Source organism: Leptonychotes weddellii, chromosome 6 (assembly GCF_054177405.1).
Source record: "Leptonychotes weddellii isolate Sample4059 chromosome 6, ASM5417740v2, whole genome shotgun sequence".
Classification (NCBI taxonomy): Eukaryota; Metazoa; Chordata; class Mammalia; order Carnivora; family Phocidae; genus Leptonychotes; species Leptonychotes weddellii.
The window spans coordinates 24,861,691-24,878,028 of NC_138374.1; the positions used below are offsets into that span (position 1 = coordinate 24,861,691).

The 16,338-nt window shown below is 41.3% G+C and overlaps 1 protein-coding gene across 3 annotated transcripts in view; it reads right to left on the reverse strand.

Moving 5' to 3' along the window:
* Positions 1-11,052, reverse strand: part of BTRC (beta-transducin repeat containing E3 ubiquitin protein ligase) — a 153,914-nt gene extending 142,862 nt beyond the window's left edge. Inside the window, exon 1 of one of the 3 annotated variants that reach the window (XM_081822829.1) lies at positions 10,895-11,052. In XM_081822829.1, coding sequence (XP_081678955.1) covers positions 10,895-10,942 — 48 coding nt within the window. In that variant the 5' untranslated portion in view covers positions 10,943-11,052. Of the gene's footprint in view, positions 1-10,485; positions 10,564-10,894 lie in introns of those variants that run through there. The other 2 variants (XM_081822832.1, XM_081822831.1) reach the window with 2 other exon arrangements.
* Positions 11,053-16,338: the final 5,286 nt, after the last annotated feature.

Below are 16,338 nucleotides of genomic sequence, written 5' to 3' on the forward strand. Positions count from 1 at the left end.
GGGACTGTGTTCTGTTCTGGAGGCTCTAGTTTGTCCTTTCAAGCTTCTAGAGGCTGCTCACACTCCTCAGCTCATGTCTCTCCTCTCCCATCTTCAGAGGCGGCAACAGTGGATTGAGTTCCCACATGGCATCACTCTGACCTGTTCTTCTACCTTCCTCTTACATGTTTAGGGTCTCTTGGATTAACACTGGGCCCAACACAAATAATCCAGGATACTTCCCTATTTGCAGTCAGCTGATTTGCAACCTTAATTCTGTTACCTTAATTCCCCATGTAATTTAACATATTCACAGGTACTTGGGATTGGTGGGGCAGGGGTTGCTTACTCTGCCTACCCCAGAGTTTCCTTTATTCTGAGATTATATCCTTGCTACTTTTGTGGCATTAGAAAGCTTTTTCTTTCTTTTATAAATGATGGTGCTAATTGCAATCATTCTTTTTAAACTACTGGTATGTAGAGAAAAAAAAAACCTTGCTAATCCTGTGAATACTATGTAAGTAGTACAAAACCTTGTGACATGTTTTACTGATCCCTCAAATGAAAAAGTCTGAAACAAAACATTCTTTCCTACAAAGACACCATACCCTTGATGAAAGATTTGTATTTTTCAGAATATAAGGAACAAATCAATTAAAAAGGGCAGACAAGGGGCGCCTGGGTGGCTCAGATGGTTAAGCCATGGATCAAGTCCCATGTCGGGCTCCTGGCTTAGCGGGGAGCCTGCTTCTCCCTCTCCCTCTGCCTCCCCCCTGCTCATGCTTGCTCTCTCTCTGTATCTCTGTTTCAAATGAATAAATAAAATCTTTAAAAATAAATAAATAAATAAATAATAAAAAATTTAAAAATTAAAAAAAAGGGCAGACAATCCAATTTTTTAAAAAATGAGCAAGGCTTCCAAGGCTTGAACTGACACTTCACAATAGAGTATATTTAAAGAGCTAATACAGGTCATGATCTCAGGGTTTTAAGATGGAGCCCTGCATCCAGGGGCAGAGCCTGCTTAGGGTTCTCTCTCCCTCCACCCCACCCCCTCTCGCTCTCGCTCTCAAATAATTAAATAAATAGCCAATAAACCTAAAAAGGTGCTTGATTACAATGGTCCCTAAGGAAATGCAAATTAAAGCAGTGAGACAGTGAGATGGTACTGTCTTCATCTACTAGTCTGGACTGAACTGAAAAAGACAGACAATATCAAGTGAGTGTGACAAGAACATGCAGCAACTGGAACTCTCATATGCTGCTGCAGGAAGTGTAAAATGGAAAACAGTTTCATGGTACCTATTAAAGCTGAACATTCTCATACTCTATGACCTAGCAATCCTACTCCTAGATATATACCCAACAGATATGTACATATGTTCAAGAAGAGAAATGTACAAGATTTTTTTTTAAAGATTTTATTTATTTATTTGAGAGAGAGAGAATGAGAGAGAGCACATGAGAGGGGGGAGGGTCAGAGGGAGAAGCAGACCCCCTGTCGAGCAGGGAGCCCGATGCGGGACTCGATCCAGGGACTCCAGGATCATGACCTGAGCCGAAGGCAGTCGCTTAACCAACTGAGCCACCCAGGCGCCCGAGAAATGTACAAGATTATTCATAACAGCACAATTCACAGTAGCCAAAAACTGGAAATAACCCAAATGTCCATCAATAATAGAATGGCTAAAAATATGAAGTACATTCACACATTGGAATACTACACAGCAATGAGAATGAGAATGAACGTATTACACCCCACACAACCTGAATGTATCATCTTACAAACAATGTGGAACAAAAGAAGCCAGACACTGAAGCACATATACTGGAATGGTTCCATATATTCCATATATACACAGGCTAAATACAAATAAAAGTAAAACCAACCTATAAATATTAGATAATGCTTACACAGAAGTGATCACTAGGTAAAATTTTAATGAGCTATATACTTAAGATTTGGACACCTTTTGTATAATTACTTCTCTAAAAAGCTTACATAGACAGATACATCCACAAAGTACACTAGAATATTATTTTTCAACACAAACTGGATTCAGTCCAAACTCCCTGGTCCTCAGTCTTTCTTTTCTTTCTTGTTTGCTATGTACCTTATGTTCAAGTCATATCTATCTACTCAACCTGTGCCTGCCTATCTCTTGATTTTCTGGCCTTTACCCAAACTACTCCCTCTTCCTGGAACTGCCCACGTCAAAAACAAGTCTATCAAAACCTATCTATTCTACAAAATCCAATATGAAGTTTTCTTCTTCCACAAAGTATCCGAAGATCTCTTCAGTTAAAACTGACATCCCTTCTGATAACTTCTATAGCACTTTTGCCTCTATTTTGGCACTTACTGGTGTGCCTTAAGAAATACTATAAATTCCATGGGGTACCTGGCTCAGTCATTAAGCATCTGCTCGGGTCATGATCCTGCGGTCCTGGCGTCCTGGGATGGAGCCCCACATCGGGCTCCCTGCTCAGCGGGAAGCCTGCTTCTCCCTCTCCCACTCCCCCTGCTTGTGTTCCCCCTCTGGCTGTGTCTCTCTCTGCCAAATAAATAAATAAAATCTTTAAAAAAATATTAAAAAAACCTATAAATTCCTATCTTCTCGATAGATTGTGAAGTTCTAGAGGAGACAGAAGTTTTATTTAATTTTGTATCTTCATTCCCTCCTGCCCCCATAACCACCTCCCTCTACATATAACATGATGTTTTGCAACTTAGTTTATGTTCACATTTTTATCAAATCACATTGCATGCCAACTCATGGCCTCATTTTCAGTTGTCAACCCACTGATTTTGCCAAGTACTATTTAAAAGGAAAATGCAGTGCTCCAGCACAATCTAGGAACATACAGTCCTAAATTTCCAATGAAAATCTTGGATACATATAGGAGTTTAATGACATAAATAATCAATTAACACATTATACATGGCAATTTATGATTTAAAATGAACTGCGAAGGGGAAAAAAAGAGAACCTTTTCAAGTAGGTAAGACTAACAATTGCCCATTTCTCAGTTAAGAAAATGATCTTGGTCTACACTGCAGTCCATGATCAAATGCAGGTCTTCATTTGGGGTCCTTATTTTATAAATATATGCACTCAGTATACTAAATTTAAATTTTTCGGACTAAAAACAATACAGATTCACTGTTGAAAATCTAGAAAACATTAAAGAATCCAAAGAAAAGAAAAATCACCAAAAATCATGCTTTTGTGTGTGTTTACTAGCACGTTTTCAGATGCTGTTAAATATTTTGAAATATTATCCATAATCCAGCAATTCACAAATTATCACATTAATAGATTAGCATTAATATATTAGTTCCTGAGTACAAGGATTTGTGCATCTGTGTTCCAAAAGTATTATCCATGTGCTATATAATTCCTGGATGTCTGTTTCCATGACTTTTCAGTGAAAGCCTGAACGTCCCCCAGACATCTGAAAATATCAGTACCATATCTTTGCAGCCTCAAATTTAGGTGCAAAGAAGGGATTTAAGAGCTCTAAACCTGCTACCAAGGGAGTTGTTAGAGCATTATGTATGACCTTGATTCAAATTCTGTACAAACGCCATTGGAATGACATCAACTTCGCAAGGATAGAAGAATAGCTTGTAATATTCATGAACTTTTCAGGGCATCACTGTGGATTAATGTCAAGAATCTAATTGTTTCTTTATGTCTTTTTAAAATTTTACATAACATGATGCAAAGATACCTGCTATATTAAGTAGTGGTTCTAAAAGTATCCAGCCCAAGGGTGTTGTTCAGTAACCAAAGTGAGAAAGTGCTAGTCAGGATAGCACAACAATGAGCAGAATGAAAGCACAACAGCTGTCATAGTAAGCATTTCATCATTCTTCTATAAATCAAGTATACTAGATTATATTATAGACAATTGTTACTATAGTACATTATACAAGTTACTCCCTCCCCAACGCCTTCTACGGGCAGAGTATACTTTCCTGCCCTTTTGACTCTGGGCTTGCCCATTGACTTGCTTTGGTTAACGGAATACTGGCAGGTGTGACAGGACCAATGACTGAAAGGTACTTGAATAATTGGACTTGCTCTCTTGTGCCTTTGCTGTAGCTACAAGAGCTTCACGTGGTAAGTCACCATTTCTTTAGTCTGAGTCCCAGAATATCATATGTACCAGTCCTTAGTGAGCAGCCAAGTCCAGAGTCACCCAACTAAGCCCAGTCTATACCATCCAATACTCAGCAAATCCACATATTCATGAGAATAAATGTCTGTCATTGTATGCCACGATATTTTGTGGATTCTATTACTCAGCAATAGCTGACTGATACAATGATACTGTGACAACTATAAAGTCTTACTCCATTTCCTCAATAAGTCAAATGATTAGAAAATCTACATATAAGTCTGAACAATAACACTTCCACTCCAGCCATCATGTGACTAGCAAAGAAATATGCCATCATATTCCATTGTTTCTCTGCTCTTCAAGGATTAAATATAATATAAGTCAGGGTACTGCGTCAGACTGCATGGGTCTGATGTCAGACTCCTTGCTAACAGAGTGACTTTGTACAAGTTACTTATTCTCTCTGGACTCAGTCTCCTTATCTGAAAATGGGAGTAACAATAGTACTGAATCTATTACTGGAAGGATTAAATGAAGTAATATATGTAAAGGATTTAGGGGCACCAGGCTGTCTCAGTCACAAGAGCATGGAACTCTTGATCTCGGGGGTCATGAGTTCAAGGCCCACACTGAGTGTAGGGATTAAAAAAAAAAAAAACTTAAAAAAAAGAATTTAGAATAGCACATAGTAAATACTAAATAAATGACAGCTGTTAGCTATTCATGGCTAACTATATTTTAAAAAAACAAAAATTTAAAAAACACAACTCTCCCAATTCTACTATGGTTATCCCTTTATTGACAGTCAGGACAGGTAAGAGCACAAGCTTGGCAATAAGAAGGGAGGTATATCCTGAAGGGAGAGCCAAATCTCAGGAAGGAGCAAGACCTTAGAAGGAAATCCCAACTCAGAAGGTTCATCTTAGGCAGGAAGGAACCCTCTCTGGGCTCTGTGGCTTTTGCTCCCTTGCTTCCCACTCCCACCCTGGCCACACAGGAAGGCAATCCAAGAACTATGGCGGGAGTGTCCCAGAGTGTCCCAGACTTCACAGTCTGAAGTCAACATTACCCTCAGTATTTATTCCACTCGTTATCTCTGAGCCTCCTGTAAAATGTTCTAGCTCTGTCTCAGTCAGGCTTTAGGAAAGTAAAGGGAATTATCAAGAGATTCCCAAAGTACAAGGTGAATCTTGTGGAATACTAGTCAAAACGGTAAGAGCCAGTGAAACTTTCCCGTATTTTTTTCCCCTCCTCCACTTCCAGTTTACAGATGCTGAATTGACTACTGAGGAAAGAAGCAGTTTTCTTTATAGTGACCAACTTGTTAAACATTGGAAATTTTTTCTACATCATCCTCAATGAATTATTATACATACTTAGAAAGCACTTTGCATGCTATATTAAAATACTGCTAGAACATAGATAGGATTTGGGGCACCTGGGTGGCTCAGTCAGTTAAGTGTCTGCCTTCAGCCCAGGTCATGATCCAGGGTCCTGGGATCGAGCCCCCGCATCAGGCTCCCTGCTCAGACTCCTTGCTCAGCAGGGAGCCTGCTTCTCCCTCTCCCTCTGCCCCTCCCCCCATTCATGCTCTCATGCGTGTGTGCGCGCGCATACATTCTCTCTCAAATAAAATCTTTAAAAAAAAAAGTAGAAGGGATTTTAAAATACTTCAATAGCACAAAGATTTTTTTCTTTCTTCATTCTCTTTTTTATTGTAATGGCATTTACCATAAAATAATTTTTTTACACGTGCTCAAGATCTTACATATGTCCCATCTCCCTTTAGCAAGGGAAAAAAATTCTCTGCTTCCTTTCTTTCAGGATTTAAACACTATACAAATAATATAGAATAATAAGTGGTCTCTTTTGAAAGTTCATTTTCTAATTTAGCAATAAAAAATTTCTGACAATCATTCAAAGTAGAATTTTCTCTACATCTAATAATTCACTTCCAATAATATGTACATCTATTACAAACATAAGTTTTAAAAATTAGCACAAAGAGGGGCGCCTGGGTGGCTCAGTTGGTTAAGCGACTGCCTTCGGCTCAGGTCATGATCCTGGAGTCCCGGGATCGAGTCCCACATCGGGCTCCCTGCTCAGCGGGGGGTCTGCTTCTCCCTCTGCCCTCTTCCCTCTCGTGCTCTCTCTCATTCTCTCTCTCTCAAATAAATAAATCTTAAAAAAAAAAATTAGCACAAAGAATTATCACTAATTTGTAATTTCATACCTTAATACCTATATAAGAATATCCAGAAAAGAAACTGAAGGCTAACTTAAATTGAGAACAGGTAAAAGATACATAGAAACTCTGACAACTTAAACTAAGAACTAGTTTCAAATGTTCACCCAACCAGCTGGTAATCAATCTCACTGACTCAAAGAAAAGCCCATCTCAGTGAAAAATCTGAGTATTTATTTTATTTTATTTTTTATTTTATTTTTTTTTAAAGATTTTATTTATTTGACAGAGAGAGAGACAGCAAAAGCAGGAACACAAGCAGGGGGAGTGGGAGAGCGAGAAGCAGGCTTCCCGCCGAGCAGGGAGCCCGATGCGGGACTCGATCCCAGGACCCTGGGATCATGACCTGAGCCGAAGGCAGACGCTTAACGACTGAGCCACCCAGGCGCCCCTGAGTATTTATTTTAAAATGCAATTTCTTGCTTTTAGATACATACACCTCTCAAGCAAATAAGAAAAGTTACTGATTCATATTAATTCACCCAGTATTATCTCTGCAGTGACATTATTAAGGCAAGTCATGCAGGAGATCATGTTAGTTCCTTAAGAAGTTAACCTCAAAAAAGAGATGCTTCCAAAGTAAACCTAGTGTTGTTGTTCACAAATTTGGCTAATCCCATTTGTATTTTTAGCATGAACATCGAACTACAATAGCATCCCTGGCAGCCAGTCTCAAAAGGGCATGGCCTCCAGCAATTTCTCTCTCTCTGTTTATGAATGTCATTCTTCTTGTCTACAGGTAGAGATTATTTCCCCTCCCTCTGACTCTGGGCGAGCCTTGACTGTCTTTGACCAAGAGTGACATTCTCAGACTTCCAATCCAAGGACGTAAGAGAACTGGCTGAACACCTTCTATTCCTGTCTCTTAGAATGCTCCTTCTTAGAATCCAGGCACCCAGCTTAAGTAAATCCAAAGGCCATGTGGAGAACGAAGCAGGGCGGGCACATAAAGGAGGAATGAAGGCCTTTGGGACTAACTGAACTCTCAGCCAGTGGTCAGCTATGTGAGTGTGGCCATTTTGAACATTCCAACTATGCCAGCACTCCAGCCAACATCATCAATCAACCACAAATTTCAGAGAAATAACAAATTGTTTAAGCTACTAAATTGTGGGGTGGTCTGTTACACTGCAAGTTACCTTTTATACTGTTTCCCTTATCTATCAATTCTATAAAAAAGTATTTTATATGCCCTAAAATATTTCATCCAAGTTTCAAATGTTTCCCCAGATCTAATATTCTGGGACTGGTTTATCCTGGTCATTTTTAAAAATAAACTTCAAATTCATCCCTCAACTCATCTTTCTATCCCCCATATAGATTTTTTTAATATGTGCTTATAAAAATGGTGCCTACATTCCCTCAATCATTTTCATTTCTCTTCTCAGATCCTCTTCCAGTTCCCATTTGTCTTTTCTGAATTTTAATTTTGTTGACCAAGGAAGTATTAGTTAAGAAGGTACTTGAGGACCTGCTAAAACTAAATGAAATATTAGCATACAGTTTACTTAATGTGAACTACTGCTTTAATATCATTTGTTTCTGGAAGTTAAACATTCCCCTTAAACTATTTTTCATAAGTATCCAAGGGTAAATTTAAAATCTAGACTATGTATGAACTATGGTCAACTACGAATTAGCAGTCTTGTTAATAAGATTTTAAAATTCGTAATCAAAGCACTACATTAATGTTGTAATAAGCAAAATTCATGAAAGACAATATCTATTTCATATTAGCATTTGAAATACATTTTACATTTTCTTTTTTTTTTTTTTTTTCATTTTACATTTTCTTAAACCATGGAAATCAGGGCATCCGTACAAAAACTGCCATTCACAATTTGCAATTGAGGAAAGAAGTAAGGCCAAAACAAAGCCAAATACTAAACAAAAATCTCAATTTGATTAAAAGGATCATTCCTCCATGTTGTACTGTGCACTAATTACTTGATGCAAGCACAAATAAAGTATCTTCCTATCTCAAAACTGACTGAGTAAAGACATATGTTATAGTAGGGTAAATGGGACCAAAGGCAAGTTGTAACTTACTCATATTCATAATAAGACTGTGACTGAGCTAAAAAATACAAAATCTCTAACTCTCCATTCTCTGCTTTAGTTACTAAGAAGTCCTTCTTGGTGACCCTCTTCCAGTTGGCCTTTTTCTCAAGCAGTAGCCAAAATAGCAGGCAAGGTCAAAAATGAAAGTTACTAAAATTAAAGAAAAAATTGGCTTCTCCCTATGGAAAGTGACTCAACATTTATTTATTTATTTATTTTTTAAGATTTTATTTATTTATTCATGAGAGACAGAGAGAGAGGCAGAGGGAGAAGCAGGCTCCCAAGGAGCAGAGAGCCCGATGCGGGACTCGATCCAGGACCCTGGGATCATGACCTGAGCTGAAGGCAGACGCTTAACCATCTGAGCCACCCAGGCGCCCGTGACTCAACATTTAATAATGCGTGGTGCACTAAAAGCTGCAAACTACTACATGGCCATCTCCAGGTCCACTTTAACTCAATCAGGAGACCACTATCGAAACATTAACTCACTGGTACAAAGTGGAGATCAAGTAGTTGAGAATGTTCCTAGGCTGAGGTCTAATGGGGAGTAAAGAAGATGATCTCATGTCTCTTTATGATCTATAAATCACATTATTCCATAAATTTGACATAAGTGTCAAGATTAGGACTCAGTCAATCTCTAAGTAGGAAAACAAAAACAAGCAGCTGCCAATTTTCTGACTTAAATCTAGAAGCTGGCATACAGGTTATTTAGCATAGAGATGATTCAATGTAAAATAATGTAAAATATCAAGCAACTTCTTCTTACTTCTAAAGTTCAAAAAAATTTAGTATTTTAGAATTTCAACATTGGCAGAAACTCAAGAACCTTCTTCAGGCCTAATGGGATTTTGTTAATGATATATTCAAACTTCAGTTAGGTGTTTTTGAAAGCACTAGTACAAAATAAAGTTTTAGTAAATTTGACCAGTCTCTGAAGATGTATTCTTATAAATGGGGCAGTTTAAAGCCAAATTTCAGTTAGGATAGTGTCCATGTTTATTTAATTTGTTTTGGTATTTCAGGCAAAAACAAAGTAACAACCATCAAAGAAATGAGATTTGGAGCGACAGGTTACAATTACTTCCGAAAAAGCAACACTCCACTGCAAATAATGTCAATATCCCTAAAGCCACCTGTTAAAATAGCAGTCTATGCATTCCATCATTCTTTAGCTGTAACCACAAAGTCTGGTTTTACACCTAGGATATACAAGAAGCATCAGATTAAAAGCATCAAATACCAGCCTATACAAATTTGCCAAACAAATGCAGCAAAAGAAAAGCAGATACAAAGTTAAAGAACTAGGCTCCAAAGGATTTAAATACACCCAACAAATTCCAATCCAAGTTCATACTGTGCTTCAACCTAAAGCTGATAAGTAACGACCAATTCTGATATCTCCTATTCCCCACTAGTTAGATCTCCCCTTTATCTCCTGAATTTCTCCACTGATCTCATCACTTCTTAGGAGTCTTGCTATTGTAATCTCCATGGCCTTTCCTTTCTCAGAAAGTGATACAGCACCAGGCCCCATATTTTACTTTCTTTACAATTTAGCACTATGTTTTGTTTTACCCTATTAGATATTAATTTTTTCCCCAATCTCCTGTACCCATGTTTCCCTGATGGATCAACCTCTTGCTTTTTATCACTTCGTGCTCGCTACAATATTTAGCCTCTCCTTTCAAAGTAGAGTATGTATCCCTTTTTCTGACATTTGTAATTCTGGCTCACCATCAACACCCCCTTCCTTCCCTAGAGACTATCACCATAATCCTAGGTCTCCATCCCTAGCCCTTCTCCTCCTAAGTAAGGCCTCTTCCTTTGCAGAGTTTGTCAACATTAGTTTGGCCAAACTGGGATTGTACCCTGAAGGCAAAGGCTATCTCCCCTCCTCCCCACCCCACCCCCACATTCTACAGAACTACAAGTCTCCCACCTGCCCTGGCTTTCTCTCTTCCACCCTTAGATCCATCTGCATCCCGCCTTGCCCGTTCCCCCCCGCCCCCCACCTTATATCTCTCCTTCCACTAACCCGCGCTCCCCTTCCCCACTCCTGAACGCACCTCCTCTGCTGGGCCTTACCCGTAACCCTGACACCGAGAAGGCCCTGCCAGCAACCTCACGGCGTCTCTCCTCTGGGCTTCCTCCGCTCTTCAGTAACTGTCCCCACGCCCCTTTCCCTCCAGGGCCCCGCGCGCCGCCCAGAGCCCCCTCCCCGATTAAGCTCCCGCTGTCACTTGGCCTCTCATCCACAAGATGGCGGAGCTGTTGCCCCCACCCCCGGGTCCTCTCCGCAACCCCCTCCCTCCTCCCTAGAGCTCCCGTCCGGTCCCTTCAGCTGCCCCCGCCGCCAGCCTCGGCCCAGGATCCCGCTGCCCCCTCCTCCGGCGGGCAGGCGGCCCAGGCCCGAGCCTCAGCGACGTCGCCAACGCCACCGCCTCCACCGCTCCCCGGCCTGCGCCTTCTCCTCACCATAAACTTGAGCGCTTTTTCCTGCAGCACCGCCTCCGCTGGGTCCATAATCACCGGGGGCCACTGGGTCTGCACTCCGCCGGGGCCGCCCCCTTGGTGCCAGGCCGCAGCCAACGCAGCTCCCGGATCCGCCTCCTCTTCCTTCCCCCCGCCCTCTTTTACCTCTCAGGCACCGGCAGGGGGCCAGGGAGGACCCGCTGTTCGGTGCACATGCGTGAGCCCACTGGCTCACGGGATTTGTAGTGCTGGGGTTCCCGCGGCAAAAAGTGAGGCCTAGACGCGAACCGCAACTCCCGCGGTTCACTGCGGCACGGTCGCTGCGGCCGAAAGCCAAATCTAGACGACTCGCCATCAAGTAGAGGAAATCGGCTGATGGGAATCGTAGTTTACAGCCTCTATGGATGGGAAACGGGAGGGGGCACGGGTGTCTCCGTGGTTACCGAGCGACGCTAGTGGCTGCTTGCCTGGTATTTGATATCAAGATGGCGAGCATTGCCTCACTTGTAGCCCAAATACTGGAAAAAACTGTGAGAGGACTCAGAGGTCCTGGCAGCACCTCACAGACCAATGCAGAATTTCAAGGTCCTCCTAACCTATCACCCCACACTGCTCCTGAAGACCTTATTCTATCCCCACAAAAAGTCAGGGCCAGAGAGAACTCACCTCAGGAAATTCTTGGGTGTTTTGTGCTCAGAAGGTTTGGCCTGGTAATGCTAACCCTCGGATTGAAGCCTTGTATTAAGGGTCAAAAAGTGGGATATAACGGCCTTCAATGGTGGGATATAACGGCCATCCACCATATAAATCTGTAAGTATTTAGTTTGGCCTTGAAAGGGACAGTACGATTTTATTTTGGAGATTGGATCTACCCTACTCTCTCAATACCAGGGTTGGGCTAAAAGTGACAGGCTAGTAGAGAATATCCAAATTGATAAAATAAGTGAATTAGGGAAATGCCTTTTCACTTACAGGAAAAATTTCCATTGTAAACTGTTTTATTCATCTGTTCAACGAACAGTAAGCACATAACTGTGTCCAGACATCATCCTAAGAAATGGGGATTCATTGGTGAACATGACAGACCCAAGCTTGTGGAGCTCACATTTCTAGTATGTTGATACTTTGTTCTAGTCATCTTTACGTCCACAGAACTCAGCACAATACCTAATACCTAATAGGCTTTCACTTAATAAAAAAGTTTTACTCTTGAATTAAAAAAAGTTCTACGCAAGTGCAAAATGGAGAAGGCTGCAAATTCATACACATGAAAACTACCTGGAAGTCTCCATAGGACTAAGGCGGTATGTGACACAGTTGCCAAATATGCTAAAGGAGTTCTAGGCAGCTTGAAGAGTAGTGTCTGGGGAATAGGGGCTTATGGTCTTTGTTTTGAAGCAGTCAGACCACACCTGGAATACTTTGTTCAGTTATGGGCACCATGTCCAACAGACATGGTATGCAGGAGCATAGCCAAGGCCAGGATGACCATGGGAGAAAATATTGGTAGATGCTTCCTCTAAGAAAAAGAGCATGTAGGAATAACATGACAACTAAATTCAAGTGCTTGAAAGTATTGAAAGGCATATGTACATAGTATATGACAATAATAATAGCTACCGCTTTATTAGCTCTTTTGTGCCGGGCATGCACTAGGAATTTTTTATTCATAATCTCTAATATGGGGTGCCTGGGTGGCTCAGTCAGTTAAGCATCTGCCTTTGGCTCGGGTCATCATCCTGGGGTCCTGGGATCGAGCCCCTTCTCAGCAGGGAACCTGCTTCCCCCTCTACCCTCCCCTGTGCTTGTGCTCTCTCCCTTTCTCTCAAATAAATAAGATCTTTTAAAAAAACTTACATAGGGGCGCCTGGGTGGCTCAGTCGTTAAGCGTCTGCCTTCAGCTCAGGTCATGATCCCAGGGTCCTGGGATCGAGCCCCGCATCGGGCTCCCTACTCAGTGGGGAGCCTGCTTCTCCCTCTCCCACTCCCCCTGCTTGTGTTCCCTCTCTCGCTGTGTCTCTGTCAAATAAATAAAATCTTAAAAAAAATAAAAATAAAAAACTTACATAATCTCTAATATGCATAATAATCTCTAATATTCATAGTAACTCTGTAAAATAGGCATTATTATCCCTAATTTACAGAAGAGACTGATAGAAGATAAATAAGTTGCGCCAGTCATACAGCAAATTATATTGTCAGAATTCTAACCCAAGTCTGCTTGACTCAAAGGCATGTGCTATTTTCACTGAACCACAGTTCTGTGGTATAGGACTCAGACTCAGAGCTCTCTAGTAATCAGAGCTGTACTGACAAAGGAATGGATCACCCCATTCCTGAAAAGATATAGAGGCAAGAGGACTATCTGTCTTGAGTAATGTCTAGAGGGTTTCAGTTTGGGTGGGAGGGTAAGATCTTTTAAACCCTAAGATTCTATTCTGTTGAGAAGTCATTCATTTGACTTTGTTATCCATAGAGGAGTATGAAAACACTGCTGAATGAGGCCGGCAGTTAGTGATGGTCCTCACTTTGTCCAGCCATATAGAGGTAAGGATTAGTAAAACAAATCCAAGGAGTTTTTGTTTGAAAGCCCAACCAGCCAGACAGTTCATATGCATATGGATTGAAAGTGAGCTGGCAGGGACTGGGTACAGAAAGGGTAAATCCTCTTTTTTGAAAATTGACTGCTTATGGTCAGTCAACCTGAGAAATCCAAGTATAAACTGCCTTGATTCTGAAGCTTCTCATACCCAACATAGTTTAGGAAAGGTCACTGGATTGGATGTTAAGAAGTCTGGTTCTAGCCCATCCTTACTCCACTTCATTGGTTGATTGGGCAATTAACTGAACCTCTGATCCTCTCTCTTGCCATCTGGAAAACAAAGATCTGCCAACTCTAAAATGGATACATTTAGTGCGCCTGGGTGGCTCAGTTGGTTAAGCGACTGCCTTCGGCTCAGGTCATCATCCTGGAATCCCTGGATCGAGTCCCGCATCGGGCTCCCCGCTTGGCAGGGAGTATGCTTCTCCCTCTGACCCTCCCCCCTCTCATGTGCTCTCTCTCTCTCTCTCATTCTCTCTCTCAAATAAATAAATAAATAAAATCTTTAAAAATAAATAAATAAAATGGATACATTTATGAGCCTTTTTTTTTTTAAGATTTTATATTTATTTGACAGAGAGAGGCAGTGTGAGAGAGAATACAAGCAGGGGGAGTGGGAGAGGGAGAAGCAGGCTCCCTGCTGAGCAGGGAGCCCGATGCGGGGCTCGATCCCAGGACCCTGGGATCACGACCCGAGCCAAAGGTAGACGCTTAACGCCTAAGCCCCCCAGGTGCCTCAATGAGCCTGTTTATGGTACAGTTGCTCAAGGAGAACACTGAATCATTTTACTGAAAAATTGGATTTCCAGTATGAGAAATCACAGATACTACTGGACTTAATTTCTACCCCAACCTCCTGGTTTAAGACCTCAGGGTACTCTTTGACTCACCCTTATCTATTAGTGTCTGTATTCAGCCAGTAATCTATCAAAATGTCTCTTCCAGCCTCTACCTCCAATGCTAGTCTGTTCCTGACTATCACCATCTTTTCTGCCTACTTCCCTATATTTACCTCCAAACCAGTTCTCTTGACTCCAGGCTCTCATGCCACCTCCTCTGATACTTTTATTTTTTAAAGATTTTATTTATTTATTTGACAGAGAGAGCACAAGTAGGCAGAGCAGTAGACAGAGAGAGAGGGAGAAGCAGGCTCCTGGCTGAGCAGAGAGCCTATGCAGGGCTTGGGATCATGACCTGCGCTGAAGGCAGACATGCTTAACCAACTGAGCCACCCAGGCGCCCCGATACTGTCTTTTAGACTTCACTTACATCACAGTTCTTCCCTGCTCAATCCTTGTTTGGCTCTCTTATCTCCGTTATCTTTGTTTAAATTCCTTTATCTGGCTTTCCAGAATTTCACAATCTTATGCAGTCCCCTCTCCCACCTTACTTCCCACTTTGCATTGATATGTCCCTCTGCTCCAATCAGACATTTCTCCTACACACCTGCTCAGCATACTCCTGCCTCCTGGCCTTAGCTAGAAGTCTTCCCTTTCTCCCTCTTTCCTACTCATCTTTCAAGGTCTGACTTAAATCTCAAAAACAAATAGTTGTCTAGGGTCACCTGGGTGGCTCATAGTCGGTTAAGCACCAGACTCTTGGTATCAATTCAGGTCTTGATCTCAGGGTTGTGAGTTCAAGCTCCACGCTGGGTTTGGAGCCTACTAAAAAAAAAAAAAAAAAAAAAAAAAAAAAGTTGTCTAGTTAATTATTCTCTTTTAGTACATGGCTTGTTCCCTTTTCCCTTCCCCTTAGACAGTTTTTACCTTTTTGTTTGTATAATTCTTGCAAAATAGTTATTCATGTGCTACAATTTTAATTCTATTAAATATTGTTTATATATCTCATTATATATTATGTAATAATGTTTTATATATCCCATTATGTTTCATACTTTTTTCACCCATTGCCTATGGTTTTAAGACCCATTCCTGTGGCTATGTGCACATCTAACTTGTTGCTTCCAAATGCTGCATAGTAGCTTGATGATGTGTATGCCCCATGTTTACCTATCCACTCTCCCAGTAAAACCTACAGTTCCCAATCACCCCCAATAATGCTGCAGCAGTCAGCCTCCTACATACCCCCTGAGTAAGAATATCTTCAGGAATACATATCTAAGATCATACTTGCTGGTTCACAGGCTATTAAGGACACTTAATCAGACATGTAGTGCCAAACTGAAGTACAGAAAGACCAGAACAGTCTACACTTCCACCACACTATTCCACCACACTTGGCATTATCCAGCTTTCTACTTTTTTTTTTTTTGGTCCAGTCTATACATTCTACCTTCTTTAAAAAAGCCCACAACGGGAATGCCTTTTGATTTTGGTTCAGGTCATGATCTCAAGGTCATGTTGGCTCCGTCCTGGGTGTGCAGCCTGCTTAAGATTCTTTCTCTCCTTCTCCATCTGCTCTTCCCACCCCTTCATGCTCCCTCTCTAAAAAAAAAAGAAAGAAAGAAAGCCCACAAGGATTATGCCCTTCTTTAAGCAAACTGCTCTGCTTTTCTAATCTTTATCCCCATAATGTGTGATTATAACACATAGTAGGCTGGAGCCAGAAATAGTCCATATATGCCTTCACTTTTTTTCTCATTCCATGGCATTCCCTTCTACTATACCCAATGGGGGTCTCAGCCCTGAATGCACTTAAGAGTCATTTGAGGGGTGGGGTGTCTGAGTGGCTCAGTTGAGTGTCTGACTCTGGATCTCAGCTGAGGGGCTTTATTTATTTATTTATTTATTTATTTTTTATAGGTAGGCTGCACACCCAGTGTGGAGCCCAATGCAGGGCTTGAACTCACAACCCTGAGCTCAAGACCTGTGCTCTGGATCTCAGC